The sequence below is a fragment of the Nicotiana attenuata genome, chromosome 1 (assembly GCF_001879085.1).
Source record: "Nicotiana attenuata strain UT chromosome 1, NIATTr2, whole genome shotgun sequence".
Classification (NCBI taxonomy): Eukaryota; Viridiplantae; Streptophyta; class Magnoliopsida; order Solanales; family Solanaceae; genus Nicotiana; species Nicotiana attenuata.
Window position 1 is genome coordinate 32,541,939 of NC_031989.1, and position 16,844 is coordinate 32,558,782.

The 16,844-nt window shown below is 40.7% G+C and overlaps 2 protein-coding genes across 2 annotated transcripts; both read right to left on the reverse strand.

The window, feature by feature from the left end:
* LOC109234656 lies at positions 9,554-9,982 on the reverse strand. The gene has a single exon (XM_019400726.1). It carries the CDS (start codon positions 9,980-9,982, stop codon positions 9,554-9,556), a length of 429 nt encoding a protein of 142 aa, XP_019256271.1.
* Positions 12,646-13,596, reverse strand: LOC109234664. The gene is made up of 3 exons (XM_019400735.1): positions 13,467-13,596; positions 13,015-13,370; positions 12,646-12,864 (listed from the first exon to the last, which is right to left on the reverse strand). The coding sequence occupies exons 1-3, from the start codon at positions 13,594-13,596 to the stop codon at positions 12,646-12,648; spliced, it is 705 nt and encodes a 234-aa protein (XP_019256280.1).

A 16,844-nucleotide genomic window follows, 5' to 3' on the forward strand; every position in this document is an offset into this window, starting at 1 on the left:
GTACTATCTATTCATTTTCGATTGGGCTAAGCTCTGCCCTTCATTTCACAAGACTAAGCCTTGTCTTGGTAACCTCATACTATTGCATCTCATGGGCTAAAATATCGCCAATCTGTTGAAAGGCGTCATAGTCTAAAGGCATTATCCTCATAGCCGAAAGACACCATGCCATGGCCTGAGGATCTCTCAAATTTACATATCATTGTTCAAAGGAATCATGGTTCAGAGGCACCATCTTCATGGCCCGAGAACATCATTTCATGGCCTACGAATCCCACAGTAAACAATTCATGGCCCGGGACATCATGGTCTGAGGACGTCATCCTAAACCGTCCGAAGACAACTTTCATGGTCCAAAGGGAATCTGCATCATGTTTAAATTTTCGTACAAATACATGTTTGTAGCATCTTTTATCTGCAGGTGACCGGTAAGCGACCGATATCCCAGCAGGAGCGACCTCGCTCCAGTTCTTTCAACTATCTCGAATTTAACCATTCACCATAACCACTCTCGCACCCATTCCGAAATCTCGTGCCTGTTCTTGTAAAGAACTCATTGGTATATTCCGCCGATGGATCCAGAACTACACATGGACTGATTTCTGTAAAACCAGGGATATGTAGGCAGCTCAAAGACCGGAGTCCGACCTCTATCTTTCAAAAATCCCATCCGATCAAAATTGGCGATCATGTCTTTACTCGAAAACTCTTTCATCCTTCCCGGGTAAAGAGGGGCGGCTGTTGATACCCAATTTTTCCCACAATATTTTCAAACTATGCTTTGGCACAAATTAGTATTTTTCATACAATTTTTGCATTTTTAAAATATTTTAAGTAATTTATCCAGCATTTTATTTATAAAAACAATCATTGATTGCATCACAAAATAGTTTATAATAATTTTTTTGGCTTAATTTTATCATTTGCGTTTGTATTAAGTTTCAATTATTGCACAAATATCCACATTTGTGTTTTTAGGATGCAATTGCAATTACTTTGCAACTATAGCCTATGCATGCATTTATTAAATTATTTTACAAAAAAATATCCTTTTATATTTTTTAAATATTAAGTAATTACTTTAAAACATTTCCATGCATGAAAATCATTTTTTTAATTTATTAGCCATTTTTTTGAAATTGTTTTGGCAATTAAAAAGGTATTTAACAAATAGCCCCTTTTTATTTTGGAACTAGCCTATTAAATTAGCCCAACTTTAACCACCCCCCCAATCACAATCGGCTACCCAGCACTCACCCGACCCACCTCTTGCCAAATCATGATCGTTGATCATTTTTATCAACGGTCCAGATCCCCCCTTCCATAATTAAACCTAGACCTAACCACCCCAAACCCTCTCATTTATCTCCGTCACCCGCCGTCATCATCTCCCTCTTCTCTCAAAACACTCTCGACCTAACCCTAGTTCTAACACGCTATCATCAGCGTAAATCTTCTATTTATGAAGCTTCAATGGCTTCCCCGGCCAGTCTTGGCCTTCTACACGCCATGGCTCCTTGATTTTCTGGATCCTTGAGAAGATCTTGAATAACCTAGTTGGTTCCGATTTGAAACTTTGCTCGTTAGCCTGTCTCAGGACATGGTTCGACTGTGAGTGAGAACTTCTAGTTATTTTGTTACGAATCTATGAGTGTTCGACTTATTCTCTCATCTCTGCTGTTTTCTTTATTGAAAACCCTAGTTCTCTATTGTCAACTCTTCTCAGATCTTCATAGATCTGAGATGATTTGGGTATTATCAAGGGTTTTCCTCCAAAACCCCCTTTACTTTAATTGATTATCTCGCTTTTTAATCATTCTTCTTAAACTAGGGTTTATCCCGAACTGTTTTTCAAAGATTCTTTTAAGTTATTAATGTTAATAAGATGTTTCTTCTTCACCTCGACTGATTTTTGCATGAGCTTCAAACCGTAGATGATTCTATATGCTGATTTTTCCAATCTTTGCTTAGATTTTGAGTCTTTTAGCAGTAACTCATCCTGTATTTTTGATTTACACGATTTTCCTTTGTCAAATCCAGTATTCTATAATTTTTACCCGAATTGAGCCTTATTAGGGTTCGAATCTTGCTTTCCGGCTAATTTCTATATTTTTGTGAAGTCTTTACTTAGTTTATTTTCTATTTATGGGAGATGGTATATTCTTTCCAGAAATCATGCTTACTTTGAAATTTGGCCGATTGATTTGCTCTATTAGAGATTTGTATGCCTAAATCTTACCTGATTCCCTGTTTACGGCCTTAATTAGTCATTCTTGCCTCATTTGATTACCTGTATATTAACTGATTCCTTTACATGATTATTCCCTTAATTAGACCCCTGATTATTTTGTTCTGAACTCCTTTATTTGGTTTGATTTGAATTGTTTTCCTTAATTAGACTCCTTATTATTACCGTTTAGCTGATTGCCTTCAATTAAGGGAGGTTTATTCTGAACCCTTATGTGATTGGATTATGTGACTTCCTTAATTGACAGAAGTTGATTCTTTTACCTTATTTACTCTACTCTCGAGCTACTATATAAACTCTCTTATTTTAACTGCTTAAACACGAACACTAGTTCCTCCACACTCTCACACTCACAAAAGCTCTCTATTCTTTTCTGTTACTTGCAATTCTCACTAATCCAGCTGGCTATAAGCCAAGGATAGCTATTTTTACCATCTCCGCTCTATAATCTGTAATCTCTCCTTCACTAGTATGTCTTGATTCAATTCACATTCCAAAACTATGTGTTTATTTTTTGCTGCAGTTTATTAGTTGTGATTTCCAGTTCTATTTGCTATTCTACTGTCATATGCTCAATATGTAACCAGCATGCTTAGATTACACTGCCTAATTACTGTATCACTCAGCATGTTTAAATTTTTTCTGTTAAAAGCTATAACTAGTATATTGTTTAGTATGACCAATCCTGCTTTAGATAATTGCATGAATCCTATTTGTTCACTAGTATGTCCAAGCTGCATTGTCTGTGTACTGCATGTCTAAATTTTGCTTGTTCTATATGTGATTAGTATTTCTAAACTTTGAATGCTTCATGAAGTGCTTGTCTAGTTTATTCATATAAGTTTTACCTACTCTACTTCACTAATGAGATCCTGTTAAGACATCTAGCCCTTTCCAAGGTATTCTAGTTGTGTGTATTGGACATGTCTAAGACCTATGTGTTCTCAACATATCTTTGATGTAATCTTTGTAACTAACTTGTCAATTCCACAACTTCTTGAGGAATCTATGTATTTGTTTGCTATCACTAAGGTGTATTCTATGTGTCCCCTACCCCTTTCTCCTTGTGTGAAGTCTGTCTGCCAAAGTGTTTTCTGAGGCTGTTCTGGGACTGGTATTCTGATTTCAAGATGTTCTTTTTCATGCTTTTCTAACTACTGTTTTACTCAAACCAGTACAGGTTTTCAGAAACTCTTTTCATTCCTAAGACCTTCCTTTATACTGTTTACCAAACTCTTTCAAATCACTATGCACTCTCACATTACTCTTAGATTACTAAGTCCTGCCCCTCTGGTATGTGTACTGCCTTGAGACTCTTGAGATCTCTCTGAACTCTGGCATATCAGGGTTGGCACTTCCACACTGCACATAAATCAGTTCTTATTTGAGAAAGGTCTGGGTATGAGCACTGCCCGGGATCCTTGAGGTCCTTAGGGAACTCTGACACACCAAGACATGAAATTGGATATGGAATTTTGGGCAGTTGAGACTACTGAAGGCTTGGAAACTACTTTGGGCCTACTTCAGGCTCCCTATAGATTTACGTATAATTATATTTATGTAATTTATTCAGTTCTTGGTCTGTAATAATCTTTGTAAACAGATATTGGGGAAACTAGTAAACTGGGAGGGATTATTATACACATTTTGTTGGGGAATGGGTAGATATCCTGCCTATAGGATTTTAAAAGAATGCTTACATTCTTAGAAACCATGCCTGTAGGACGTTACACTATGTTGTCTATATATCATGCCTATAAGCTGTTACAATGTTTGTTCAATGTTTGTTCACTTAGACATCATGCCAATAGGATTCAAAAATCAATCCTGCGTCCTAATAACATGCCTGTTAATTTGCTGCGATGTTCACATAGATATCATGCCTATAGGGTGTATTGTAACTGAGGTTCAGTTCCCATTACAGCATGTATTCAAATTGCATCTCCTTAGAAATCATGCCTATAGGATTTAAAACAAGCTTTAATAGAAATCATGCCTTTACGGATTTCACTTTGGTCAAATAAATTCTGCTTGCTTCACCTTGTATTTATTTAGAAATCATGCCTATAGGATTTAAATCAGCTTTAATTGGATTTAAAACCAGTTTAACTCATGTTTCTTGATTCTGAATCATTAACCAATCTATTCGTTTCTTTAATAAGTTTTCAACGCTGCATTAATCAATATCACTAGAAAGCATGCCTATAGGATTCAAATTGCCTGTTTTAGAATTGCTTACTGTTTTACTGTATTCCTGATCAATGATTAGATACCATGATCATAGGACATCACTATTATACGCCTTGGCAAGCCTGTAGGGCGACTAAAATTCTGCAAACTATAAAACTACGCCGTGTATTTGAGACTGCTCATTTTAACATGTGTAAGAATAAGTAGCCAAATGGATTAAGTTCCTTTACACCGTGATCCTAACTCCATATTGCATTCTCTGCTCACCTAGATATCCTATTCTAGGGCCTCTTTTAAATACCTACAACTGTGTTTAAGACGTGCACTTGCTTGCTTTGTTTGTGGAGGTAAATGTAAGCCTTTAATTGTTCTTTCTTTGGTGCAGTCCTAATTGTTTTTGGTTGACGCCTAGATTTTTCTCCTTTAAGTACCTTAGGACGGTCCAGAACTGCCTAAATTAGAGGTCCTAAATACCTCCAGGGCCACGAGGATGGGACGGGTAATGCACGCCTAGGATATCTTTCAAGGTTGCTAGAACGCTTTAGACTATGACCAAGGGGAGGGAATTGGGTAGTAAGGATATTATGACTACGCGTTAATGTCACGTGTATCCCCTCATTGAGGTGTGATTACCGGGCATTGTATAGGTATGATCCTGTAGGCTAACCAACCTAGGACCCCCCTTTCCCAACTCCCGTTGTTTAAATGAATTTACTATTCATTACATATGTACAAGTTGTTCAAACCTCTCTCTTGCTCTGATTACCTGAATCATACTTGTGTTTAGAATGTAAAAACATGCCTTTATTTGCACATATGTGTTGAAACTGTTTACTTGTTCAAAAATGACTGATTCATATAAGTTCGTTCGGGACCCACCGTTGTGGACCGCGAAGGGTGCCTAGCACCTTCCCCTCAAGGTTATTTCGAGCCCTTACCCTAATCTCTGGTAATGCAAACTAGTTACATGAGTTAACCGCTCTAGGTGCCCTAACGCACCATAATACATTAGGTGGCGACTCTTCAAACACCCAATTCCAAAAGGAAACGAGTCGATTCCCCCTGAAATGTCGAAACCCGGACTTTCTCCGCGAGAAGGAAAAAAAAAGGGGGCTAGACAGGAATTATTTCACAAAAGGGGTAAAGGTTTGTAATGTGGCAGCCAATAAAAGGTTAAAGGCTCAATGGGGGTAGCTAGGGTAATTGATGTACCAGGGAGGTCAATTTGGTCAAAACTAGCTAGTAGTCACAAAGAGAGCCTAAGATCATTTCAACATCCAATCATTAACCTGAGAGTTGCACTAAGAAACCAACCGGGCAAGTTCTACACATCACAAGTTAAGCATATGCATTATTTATACAAATCCTCACTCACTCACAACGCATGAACTGTTCAACTTAACATAGTATCAGCCGCCAAGTGAATGCAAGGCAACTCAAAACTTTTATCTCAAGATATGTAAGATTCTGAATAAGCATAAAGTCAAAGAGCGAGCCTCAAGTTCACAAGAATGACTAACCATTACCATTTTCTTTTAGATATATACAAAAGAAGGAAGGGTACCATTTAATTACAACAATTCATTACATGCTTGAAGCTAGAACAATCATCACCGAACAAGTCAAAACATTTCCTGCTACTGTCGTGGTTCTACTATTACACCCTTGGAAAAGAACCCGGCGAAGAAAAAACCAAGGGGAATTCATTGCTAACTATGAAATTATACTACTAGAGTAAAGAGTTTATGTACAATGTTCACACAAAATATGACTACCCCACCCCCAACCAAAAAGCATGCATTGTCCTCAATGCATAGAGAATGTAAAAGTGAAGCTTAGGGACTTCCTAGGGTGCACTAGGCGCTCGGAGAAGCTGAAGCATCCGGGGCAGCTGTGGAGTCAAGTGCTAGCACTGTGGTAGCAACAGCGTGGAACCTCGGACTGTATGGTGGTCGCCAAGGTTGCAGCAGGAAGCTCCACCTGCTGTGAGGCTGGGTTTGGGACCTGGGCGCTACTAGCCTCTCCCAGTGAAGGCTGAGTAGTCGATGGATGTGCCTTGGTGACTATGTCTGCAAGAGAATGTGCAATGCTGTCTGCACGGCTGCTTCCTCTTCATCCTGTGCATCTGTAGAAGCAGCCACTTGCTTACCCTTGTGTTCCCGATGACCCTCAGTCTCCTCTACCAATGCATCCCCATCGGTTTCCTCATCAGACTGCCCTTTCGTCTCTCCGGATCCCTCCTCTGAATGAATGTCAATGTGTACAGTGGAAGTTGGAGCCTTTGAGGGCTCAACACCCTATGCCTCTAGAGCTGTCATAAAGTTTGTGAAATCAAACTCCAAGCCCGAAATGGAGGTTCCAGTACCCTGCTCGCCTTCCTTCAGGAGAAAGGGGGTCAAGTCAAACTCCAAGTTCTGCATCTTCTGCAGCTCTAATTTTAGCTCATCAACATCTTTCCTGAGCCGAGGCATACCTCCAACTTCACCTTGCTCGACCTTCTCAAGACGCACTTCAAATTGCTTTAGGCGATCTTCATAAGATTGATGTTGTTGTTGAAGAACGCTCACTAAGGCTTGGACGGGGATCAATGCTTGCCGGATGAGATTTGGGAGTTCTTTGTCAGCCGGTCTACTTTAGCATTGGCGTGCTAAGCTAGTAGACCCAACTTTGAGAGAGCTGGTAAAGGAACCTATGGCTGTGCAGTGGTTGGCTTAGGAGTGGCTGTGGAGGTAGATGGGTTAGGAGATGTGTCAGGCAGTGCAGGAGCAGCAGGTGCTGCTGAGTTTGATGGATGAGAGAGTGAAATTTCTGGTTGATTATTCATTTCCTTGTCTACTGCATCATTGATCCGAGTGATGTCAATATCTTGAAGAGCTCTCTCAAGTCAATCATGTTTTAGGATAGGAGGCACACCCACAGCTTTACATAGAGCAGTGATCAAGCATGGGAAGGGAAGTGATGTTTGTTCTTGGTTTGTTCTGATCCCCAGCTCCCTGAATATAATCTATCCCACATCAACCTTTATTCCTGTAATGATGCATGCAATGAGGAGTTCCTTGTCAATACTTATGTCAGTTTCATTCCTAGTCGGCATCAGACGGGAGCAGACGAAACTGAGGCAATATCGACCCTCATGTGTGAGATCCTCCTTGTAAATCTTTTGGCCTGGGTCAATCCAGGAGGGTGTCCCCTTTGCTATGACAGATGCAATCCAGGCACGCTCGTTTTCCTTGTTGGCTACTTTGGCATCATACTCAGCCGTGCCTGATGACCAATCCTCAACGTATAGGTCATTAATAGTGGCGTCATCACAGATTACTTGGTCCCCTCAAACTTGGACAGCTTGTGCAAATATCATGTTCCTCTTTTGTTCATCATTCCTTGAGGCACCATAAGAAGCACAGAACTCCCGCACAAGTTTCTCATTATACTCATCTGGGACTTCAGTGAAGAACTCCCATTGCCTCTTCTTAATGTTCTCGATCACGTGAGGTAGTGCTCCTTCAGACCGTTTAGACTCAACCGTTTCTCCTCAAGAATCTTTCTCTTTGTTAGCCCTTCTTTGTACAGGTTCATGGAGCCTATGACCCCAAATCTTAGTTTTAGATCTTCCCCAATCTTCCGTTGTGACTCAGCCTGTAGGTCAACGGATGGCCTGAGGTCACTCTGTGCCTCCTCCTCTTCAGACTAGGAGGAGTGCTCAGAAGTGCTGCGGTTTGTCGTAGGCCGTGGACATTTGGACTGTTGTGCCTATTGGCTCAGAGTAGCAGCCTGTTTCCTTCCACGAGCGTGCGGTGATTGCGTTGCAATAGACTTCTTTGGTGCCATTCCTATCAATGAAACAATGTATGAGTGATTAACATAGCCAAGGGATTTCATTGAGAGAAAATGACTGAAGCAAATAGCTTGTGCGATGGGTTATGCGATCGCATAATATATTTGCGAACCGCAGACTCATCGCATAATTAAAACACACAGAAGGCAAAACAATTACGCGGTAGCAAAACGGGCCGCATATTATGTTATGCGACCGCAAAGTGGTCGCATTTCAGCTCACCAGATGAGCCATTTATCTGACCCTGTTTGCGGCAAGTATGTGGTCCGCGATAATGGTTTGCGATCGCAAACCCCATCGTAGAACCATTTTGCATCAGGCTACCTAGGGTTCTTCTTGCGACAACTTTCCGGACCGCAAACCAATTATGCGGGCCGCAAAGATCGTCTTCTTCAGTTTAAACATGCTCACCTTACTCAAAATGCTCACCTCACTCAAAAACACTCACCTCAATCACAAATGCTCACCTCAAATTACCCACCCAGATCCCCATATCAAAGTTTTGAGAGGAAGGGGGAGGAAAGGAGTTAAAGCAATTCCTAATCATGAACTCAGAAATGAGGAAGAAGCATGCAATGCAGCCATGAGAAAGAGGGAAGGGAATCACATACCAGATGTCTAAGAAAGATAATGTGAACGAGGTGAGTAATTTATGCAAGTCCGATCCTCTTCGTGTGATTATGTGTGTTTTTGATCTTTTCTCTTTTCTTCTTCTTGCTCTTTTTTTTATATTTTGATCGTGTTATACAGTGCTTGTCTGTGAGTGAGAGTGAGGATGCGACTAATATGCGAAAGGTGTTAGGGTTTTGTACCTGTGCGTTTTGCGGCGGGCAAGTGAGTCGCATAACACATTATGCGGACACATATGTGTTATGCGACGGATTAATGTTCACATCGCTCAACATTACTTTGCGACGTGTTCTGCGATCGCATAGTTGTTATGCGGGCCGCAGAAGTAAAAATCTTACCGCATTTTGGAGGACCCAATTTGCCAATTATTCTGCCTATGTCTACAATGACTATGCGGTTCACAAAGTCATTATGCGACCGCATAATTGCCGCAAACCACGGACCCTTCTTTCCTTCATTTACCTCAGCACATGCACCATGTTCATGATATTTTGGACTACTTGTATTCTAACACACACGTAAACCTGCTCAACACTATCAACTAAACCTACATAAATGAAAACTAACAAAAGAGTGTTACCACACATGGGTTGCCTCTCAAGAAGCTCTTAATTTAACATCGCGGCACGACGATGTTGACCCCATTTGGGCTATTCAGTGGTGGGGGCTATAGTTGGACTATCCTTTAGAGCAAATTGTTCTATCAATTGCCTTTTTCCTGTGGTACTGAGGTAATGCTTGACTCGTTGACCATTCACTTTGAAAGTTCGAGTTCCATCCTCCGACTCCAATTCAATAGCACCATAGGGGGACACACTCACAACTTTGAACGGGCCAGACCATTTGGACTTAAGTTTGCCTGGAAATAACTTGAGTCTTGAGTTGAAGAGTAAGACCAAGTCACCAGAATTGAATTCCCGCTTCAAGATCTTCTTTTCATGGACAAACTTCATTCTCTCCTTATACATGGCTGCACTCTCATAGGCATGGAGACAGAATTCTTCCATCTCATTGAGTTGTGTCATTCTCAGGTTAGCAGCTTCGGCACAGTCAATATCCAACTTTTTCAGAGCCCACATGGCTTTGTGTTCAAGCTCCACTGGCAAGTGACACGCCTTACCAAAAACCAACCGGTACGGTGAGGTGCCAATGGGAGTCTTAAATGCTGTGCGATATACCCACAATGCATCATCTAGCTTCCTTGACCAGTCAGTCCTATTTGCATAGACAGTTTTTGCTAGGATGTTTTTGATTTCCCTGTTAGAGACTTCAACCTAACCACTCGACTGAGGATGATAAGGTGTGGCCACCTTGTTCTTTACGCCATACTTTTCGAGCAGCCCGGTGAAAGCCTTGTTGCAAAAGTGAGAACCACCATCACTAAGGATGGCCCTGGGGGTACCAAACGGGTCATATGGTATTTCCCCGTTCTCTCACCAGATCGAGATATCCCCTGTTTTACCCAAGAAAGATAAATTAATCATCAAAAATTTAAAGCGTGAAGTGCATTTAGATTAATTTTTAGGGGATACATGTTACTATTATCAATTAGAAAAATTCAATTAGTATAGTTTATGGTTGGCTTGGTTGGACTAAAAAAATGAAATATCCAGGCTTCGTTTAGAAAAAAGCCAATTGGATTGGTAAGATATCTATGATTGCTGTTCATATTTTTCTTTCTAAAGAGATCCTAATTGTCAAGCAAAGTTATCTCAACCCTAAGAAATACTTGTATAAAATGAATTGAAAAAAAAAAGAAATACAAAAAGAAATGGTAATCACGTGAATATGTTCTTCTTCAAGAATGCGGTCACACTCCTTGCTTCATTTGTTGGGCAAGGCGCTTGCCTCGACCCATTTGGAGACGTAGTCCACAGCCACCAAGATATATGTCATTCCATAAGAGCTCATGAAAGGGCCCATGATGTCTATCCCCCACACATCAAAGATCTCGATCTCCATTACAAAATTCATAGGCATCTCATGTCTTTTAGATTTTGACCCTTGTCTTTGACATTGATCGCATTCCTTGACCATTTGATTTGCGTCTTAGTTTCCTCCATGATGACCCCCAACCGGGGAATCATGGCATGCCTTGAGAATTGGCATTACCTCATCTTCCGGAACACACTGCCGAATGACGTTGTCGGCACAAATTCAGAACAAAAAGGGTTCCTCCCAATAGTATTACCTACATTTCCGCAAGAACTTTTCTTTTGATAAGTCTCTAATCCATCGGGAAGAAGGTCACTAACAAAAGAGTTAGCGATGTCGGCATACCAAGGAGCGAATGTGCTAGACATGCCAATATGTGCTCATATGGAAAGGCATCATTGATTTCAAGGTCTTCTTTTTCAAGAAGCTTGCACATGGTATTTGCAATTTTTGAGAAGTCCTTGATAAAACGCCTATAAAAACCGACGTGGCCCAAAAAGCTCCGGACACCTTTTACTGAAGTAGGTGGAGGAAGCTTGGGAAATGATTTCGATCTTTGGCCAGTCAACGTTTGTGCATTGTTTGGAAATTTTGTGGCCCAAAACAATGCCCTCGTCTACCATGAAGTGGCATTTCTCCTAGTTAAGCACAAGGTTTGTTTCTTCACATCTTTGGAGCACTTGTCTAAGGTTGTCAAGACAATACTCAAAGGAATCACCCACTACAGAGAAGTCATCCATAAACACCTCTAAGAAATATTCCACCATGTCTGAGAAGATGGAGATCATGCACTGTTGGAAAGTAGCTGGGGCATTGCATAACCCAAATGGCATACGACTAAGGGCAAAAGTCCCATATGGGCATGTGAATGTTGTCTTCTCTTGATCTTCCAAGGCGATGTTGATTTGGTTATAGCCGGAATATCCATCCAAGAAGCAATAGAATGACCTTCCCGCTAGCCGATCAAGCATTTGATCAATAAAAGGAATAGGGAAATGGTCCTTGCAAGTAGCACTGTTTAACTTCCGGTAATCCATGCAAAATCTCCATCCGGTCAATGTTCTCGTTGGGATGAGCTAATTTTTGTCGTTTTGAATCGTGGTCATGCCTCCTTTCTTTGGCACACATTACACCGGACTCACCCAAGAACTATCGGCAATGGGGTAGACCATCCCAGCATCTAACCATTTGATGATTTCTTTCTTTACCACCTCTTTCCTGGGCGGGTTTAACCTTCTTTGATGCTCCACGCTTGGTCTGATCTCTTGCTCCAATTGTATCTTGTGCTCACAAATTCCGGTGGGAATCCCTCGGATGTCCACTATTGTCCACCCAATGACTTGCATGTGCTCCCTCAAGACATTAAACAGTTGTTCTACCTGCACATCATTCAACAAAGAAGAAACGATCACCGGTAGAGTGTCATTAGAGCCAAGAAATTTATACCTCAAGTGCGATGGAAGCGGCTTGAGCTCAAGTCGTGGCGGCTCAATAATTGAAGGCTTGGCGGGAGGAGTGACTCTATTCTGTAAGTCAAGAGAAAGTTTCTTTGGTGCATAAGCGTAGGAACCAAGTCCTTATAATGCATTCACTGATTCCATGTACCCCTCCATATCTTCACCATCAAAGTTTACCAAAATATCCGCCAACTCCTCACCAAGGCATTGTTCTTCCATATTCATCTCGATTTCGTGTTCTACCTCATTAACAACATCAATGACTGAGATGCTTTCATATTCATGTGGCAACTTCATACTCATGTGGCAACCTCTTCGTCATTAACTCAAAACTTGGTTTCATTTCGTCCCTAATCCATAAGTGCTCTTGCGGTAGCAAGAAATGGTCTCCTCAAGATGATAGGGATTTCTTTGTCAACAACACAGTCAAGAATCACAAAGTCGGCGGGGAGGAGGAACTTTCCCACTTTCACAAGAACATCATCAACAATCCCCACCGGTCTCTTTATTGAACGATCGGCTATTTGCAACCCCATACTTGTAGGCCTCGGCATACCTAATACCGCTTGCTTGTAAATAGCAAGAGGCATTAAATTGATGCTAGCCCCATTATCACAAAGAGATCTTGCAAAATCGTGTACCCCAATAGTGCATGGAATGGTAAAAGCTCTCGAGTCTTCTTTCTTTTGAACGGTGGTTGTTGCAATGATGGAACTAACCCGGTGAGTCACATTCACCACTTCTTTCTTGGTTATTTTCTTCTTGGTGATCAAGTCTTTCAAATACTTAGAAAAACCTGGCATCTCTTGAAATGCTTCCACAAAGGGAATATTCACCGATAATTTCTTGAGTATGTCATAGAAATTCTCGATTTTGCTATCATCAACCTTCCAAGCAAGTCTTTGAGGAAAGGGAGGTGGAGGTCTAGGAATTGGTGCTAGAGTTTTTGGTGTTCTTTCACTTTTTTCCTTAACCTCTTCCTGGTTCACTTCTTGAATTTTTGCCTCTTCTGGGACTTTTTCAGTTTCAACAACAACTGGCACCTCAACTTGTGCCTCAACTTCTTGTTCGGTATCTTACACTTCGACCACTTGTTCATTCTCTCCTTGAAGTATTTTCCCACTCCGAGTTGTGATTGCCATACAATGAGAAGTTGGACTGCCCCTACTACCTTTTGGGTTTGCAATTGTGTCACTTGGGAGTGTGCCCTTTTGCTTCGGATTTTGCTCTCTTGAGAGATCTCTCATTTGCATCTCCAACTTTTGAATAGATGCGGTATGAGAACCGACAAGCTCGGTCATATTCCTCATTGAAGTGTCGGACCTGTCTTGATTTTGCAATACTCGTTCAAGCATGTTTTCCAACTTGGAATCACTTGAAAAACCTTCCTTCCAATGCGGAGAGTTAGAATATTGCCCCTTCGGTGGAACATAGCAGTTTGAACACCAATTTGAAATGTTTTTGTTGTTGTTACTCCAATTCCCTTGATTTGAACTACCTTGGTCATTTCGCCACTGTTGGTTTCCTTGCCCTTGTGGGTTAGGCCTCCATTGGTTTTGTTGTACTGAACCTTGGTATTGTTGCCTTTGATAACCTCCTTGAGAGTTGTTGACATAATTTGCTTCTCGTAATCCTCATTTGATGTGGGTTGAACATCTTCCACCACATTCACCTTTTTTGTTTGGCTTTCAGTGAACATCTTTGTCAACACATTGACTTTGGTGGCAAGCCCGGCAATTACTTGATCTCTTTCTTGGTTCTCCTTAATATTGTTGGTCAAGGAAGGAGTACCATATGCAATTCCACCCATGGTGTCCTCTGAGTGCCAAGCTTGGTTGTGTTTTGCCATTTTGTTGAGGATTTGTGTGATCCTCGCAAATATTTTATCCATAAAAGATCCATCAATTGCATTTTTGGCTATAGATTGATTCATAGGATCCAAGCCCATGTAAAATTTCTATAACAATATAGATTGCGAAAAACCATGATTCGGCGAGCTCACCAAATTCACATGCCTCATGTAGATGTTTTCCCGGTAATTGCTTGAAAAAGAAAATTTTATCCCGTAGCTCAGACTTCTTGCTTTGCGGGAACCATTTTGCTAGGAAAGCTAGGACGAGTTTAGGCCAAGAATGAATGGAATTTGGTGGTAGCTTTTGGATCCATTTCCTTTCCTCTCCAGCCACTGAGTACTTGAACACCGTCAATCTTAGGGCATCATCTGAGACGTTGTTCTGCTTGTGCATCGCAAACACACCCAAGAAGTTTCTGAGATGCTGTGTCGGATCATCATCGGTGGAATTTCTGAAAAACCCCTCTGCTTTGAGCATTAGGATTGAACCGTGTTCCACCTTGAATGTGGCAGCATCAACTCTTGGAGGTAAAATAGCATTTGATCCTCAATGTACTCATCTATGTCCGCAAATGGATTCACTTCTTCGTCATACTCGGCCGTGTTTTCCTATCAACACCAAGCAAAGTGTGATGGAATAGAAGAAAAGATAAAGTAAAGCACACACTAATCAGTAATTTCAAAACCATATTCCCCGGCAACGGCACCAAAATTTGATACACTCAAATTACACTCTAAATAAATAGTGTAAGGCAGTCGGTGTCAAATATAATAACCCAACAAGATTGGGGTCGAATCCTACAGGGAATAGGTGTGAAAAGGTTACTTGAGTAGTGTGAAACTTGACTTAAGTCGTAGTTCTACTCCTTTAGCTTAACAATAGAATGATATAATACTGATTTAACAAGATAACTATTTTGTTGTGAGAATGTGATTAATTTGATGAAGGAAACCAAGGTTGTATCTCCATCAATGAAATGTAATGCTATCGGTGTTAATATGATATATTTCTAATGGAAGGTCCTTTGATATGCAAATGGTTTCTGAATGACTACCCAATATTTTTCAATGGTTGGGGTAGTATTTTCTCTTTATGATTTTCCCTAATATAAAAGAGTTGCAATCAAGAACAACCAATTTATGCCAAGTAGAACCCACTTATTCCTAAGCGATACTATTAAACAAGGTTTAAAGTCTTGAGTTCTTGATATTCACTTCTACCAAACCCTAACCCACTTTTTCAAGTAAAGAAGGAGTAAAATGGAGTAAGTTAATGTTTGCAACCACCAACAATAAATAAAGCACAAGAAATGAATATATATATATATATATATATATATATATATATTCAATGTTAAACACCTATTAATATTACACCCATTTAGGATCCACAACCTTAGTATTTAAAACTAGCTACTCATACTAGAATACAAAAACAAAGCAATAAATAGTCATAAAGCTTACAAAAGTGCAAGATTGTCTCTTCACAAGCTTCCAAATTAATGGTGTATTCAATGCCTTCAGTGTAGTCACTTTTTCAGACCTAATGCCCCCACAAAAACCCTAGTAAATCTATTTATAGTGGACTTAAAGTCGGGGTCAAGATTGGACAAAAATGCCCCTGCAGAGCTCTTATGCGACCGCATAATGGTCGCAGACCATGTATGCGGTCCTCATAGTTGACAATTGCATCGCAAAACTTCAGATCCTCAAGCCCAGATTCCACAGCATTTCCATTTTGCGGTCCGCATGTCAGTTATGCGACCGCATTTTCCATCGCATAAATGCTAAGCAGATTCTTCACTTTCAGTTATGCGGTTCGCAGAAGTGTTATGCGACCGCACAATGGATCGCACAATCTTCTCTTGAGTTGGTCAAAACAGTTGCTTCAGTTTGTGGTGATTATGCGGTCCGCATGGTACTTCTGCGGTCACATGCTTGCAGCATTCCTACTCTTTTGTGGCTTTTTGACTTCTTTTCCATGTGTTTGAGTCTTCAAGTCTTATGCACTACAAAACACCAAAACTTTATAAGATTTAACTACAAATGCATTGAAAGATGAATAAAGTCTATGTAATTGGTATCGAAAGTGCTGAAATTCTACGGCACATCAATGATCACCCCAATTACCTTTAAAATCGATAACACATGCCCTCAACATATCCTCAAGAGTCTAAATGGTGCACTCTTCCTGGCCATCTGTCTGAGGATGAAAAGCTGTGCTGAGGTTACCCTTGTGCCCAATCCTTTATGAAAGGATTTCCAAAAGTTCGATGTGAACTGAGCACAACGATCTGAGATGATGGACAAATGAGTCCCATGCAATCGGACAATTTCCTGGATATATAACTTGGCATAATGTCACACCCCAAAACCGAGGGGCGCGACCGGCGCTCTACCGGGTAGCCCCAGTCAAGCGAACCTGGGTGCCTTTCCTACCCGACGTGTTACCCCGTGATTTCAATACCCATTATTCAAGTGAAATATCCGTTTACAATTAAACACATTCTTCAAAAATATACATAACATACATGCTTACTTATGTGGTCTACAAGTTATACTGCCCAAACACAAAATACATAAGTACATACCCCACATTTCCTGTCTACGGAGCCTCTAGGGATACAAAAGAGTTTTACAATACTTGCCGGTAACAAGGCTCCGGCTATACCTTACACAAATACCAAAATAAAATCT

What these genes read in the sequence shown, in the direction of transcription:
- LOC109234656 (XM_019400726.1), bottom strand. Translation starts at nt 9,982, where the DNA reads ATGTGGGCTCTGAAAAAGTTGGATATTGACTGTGCCGAAGCTGCTAAC.
- LOC109234664 (XM_019400735.1), bottom strand. Translation starts at nt 13,596, where the DNA reads ATGACCGAGCTTGTCGGTTCTCATACCGCATCTATTCAAAAGTTGGAG. An exon ending in CACAATTGCAAACCCAAAAG is followed by an intron (nt 13,371 to 13,466) that starts GTAGTAGGGGCA and finishes TCGAAGTGTAAG; the next exon opens with ATACCGAACAAGAAGTTGAG. An exon ending in TGGTGAATGTGACTCACCGG is followed by an intron (nt 12,865 to 13,014) that starts GTTAGTTCCATC and finishes GCTATTTACAAG; the next exon opens with CAAGCGGTATTAGGTATGCC.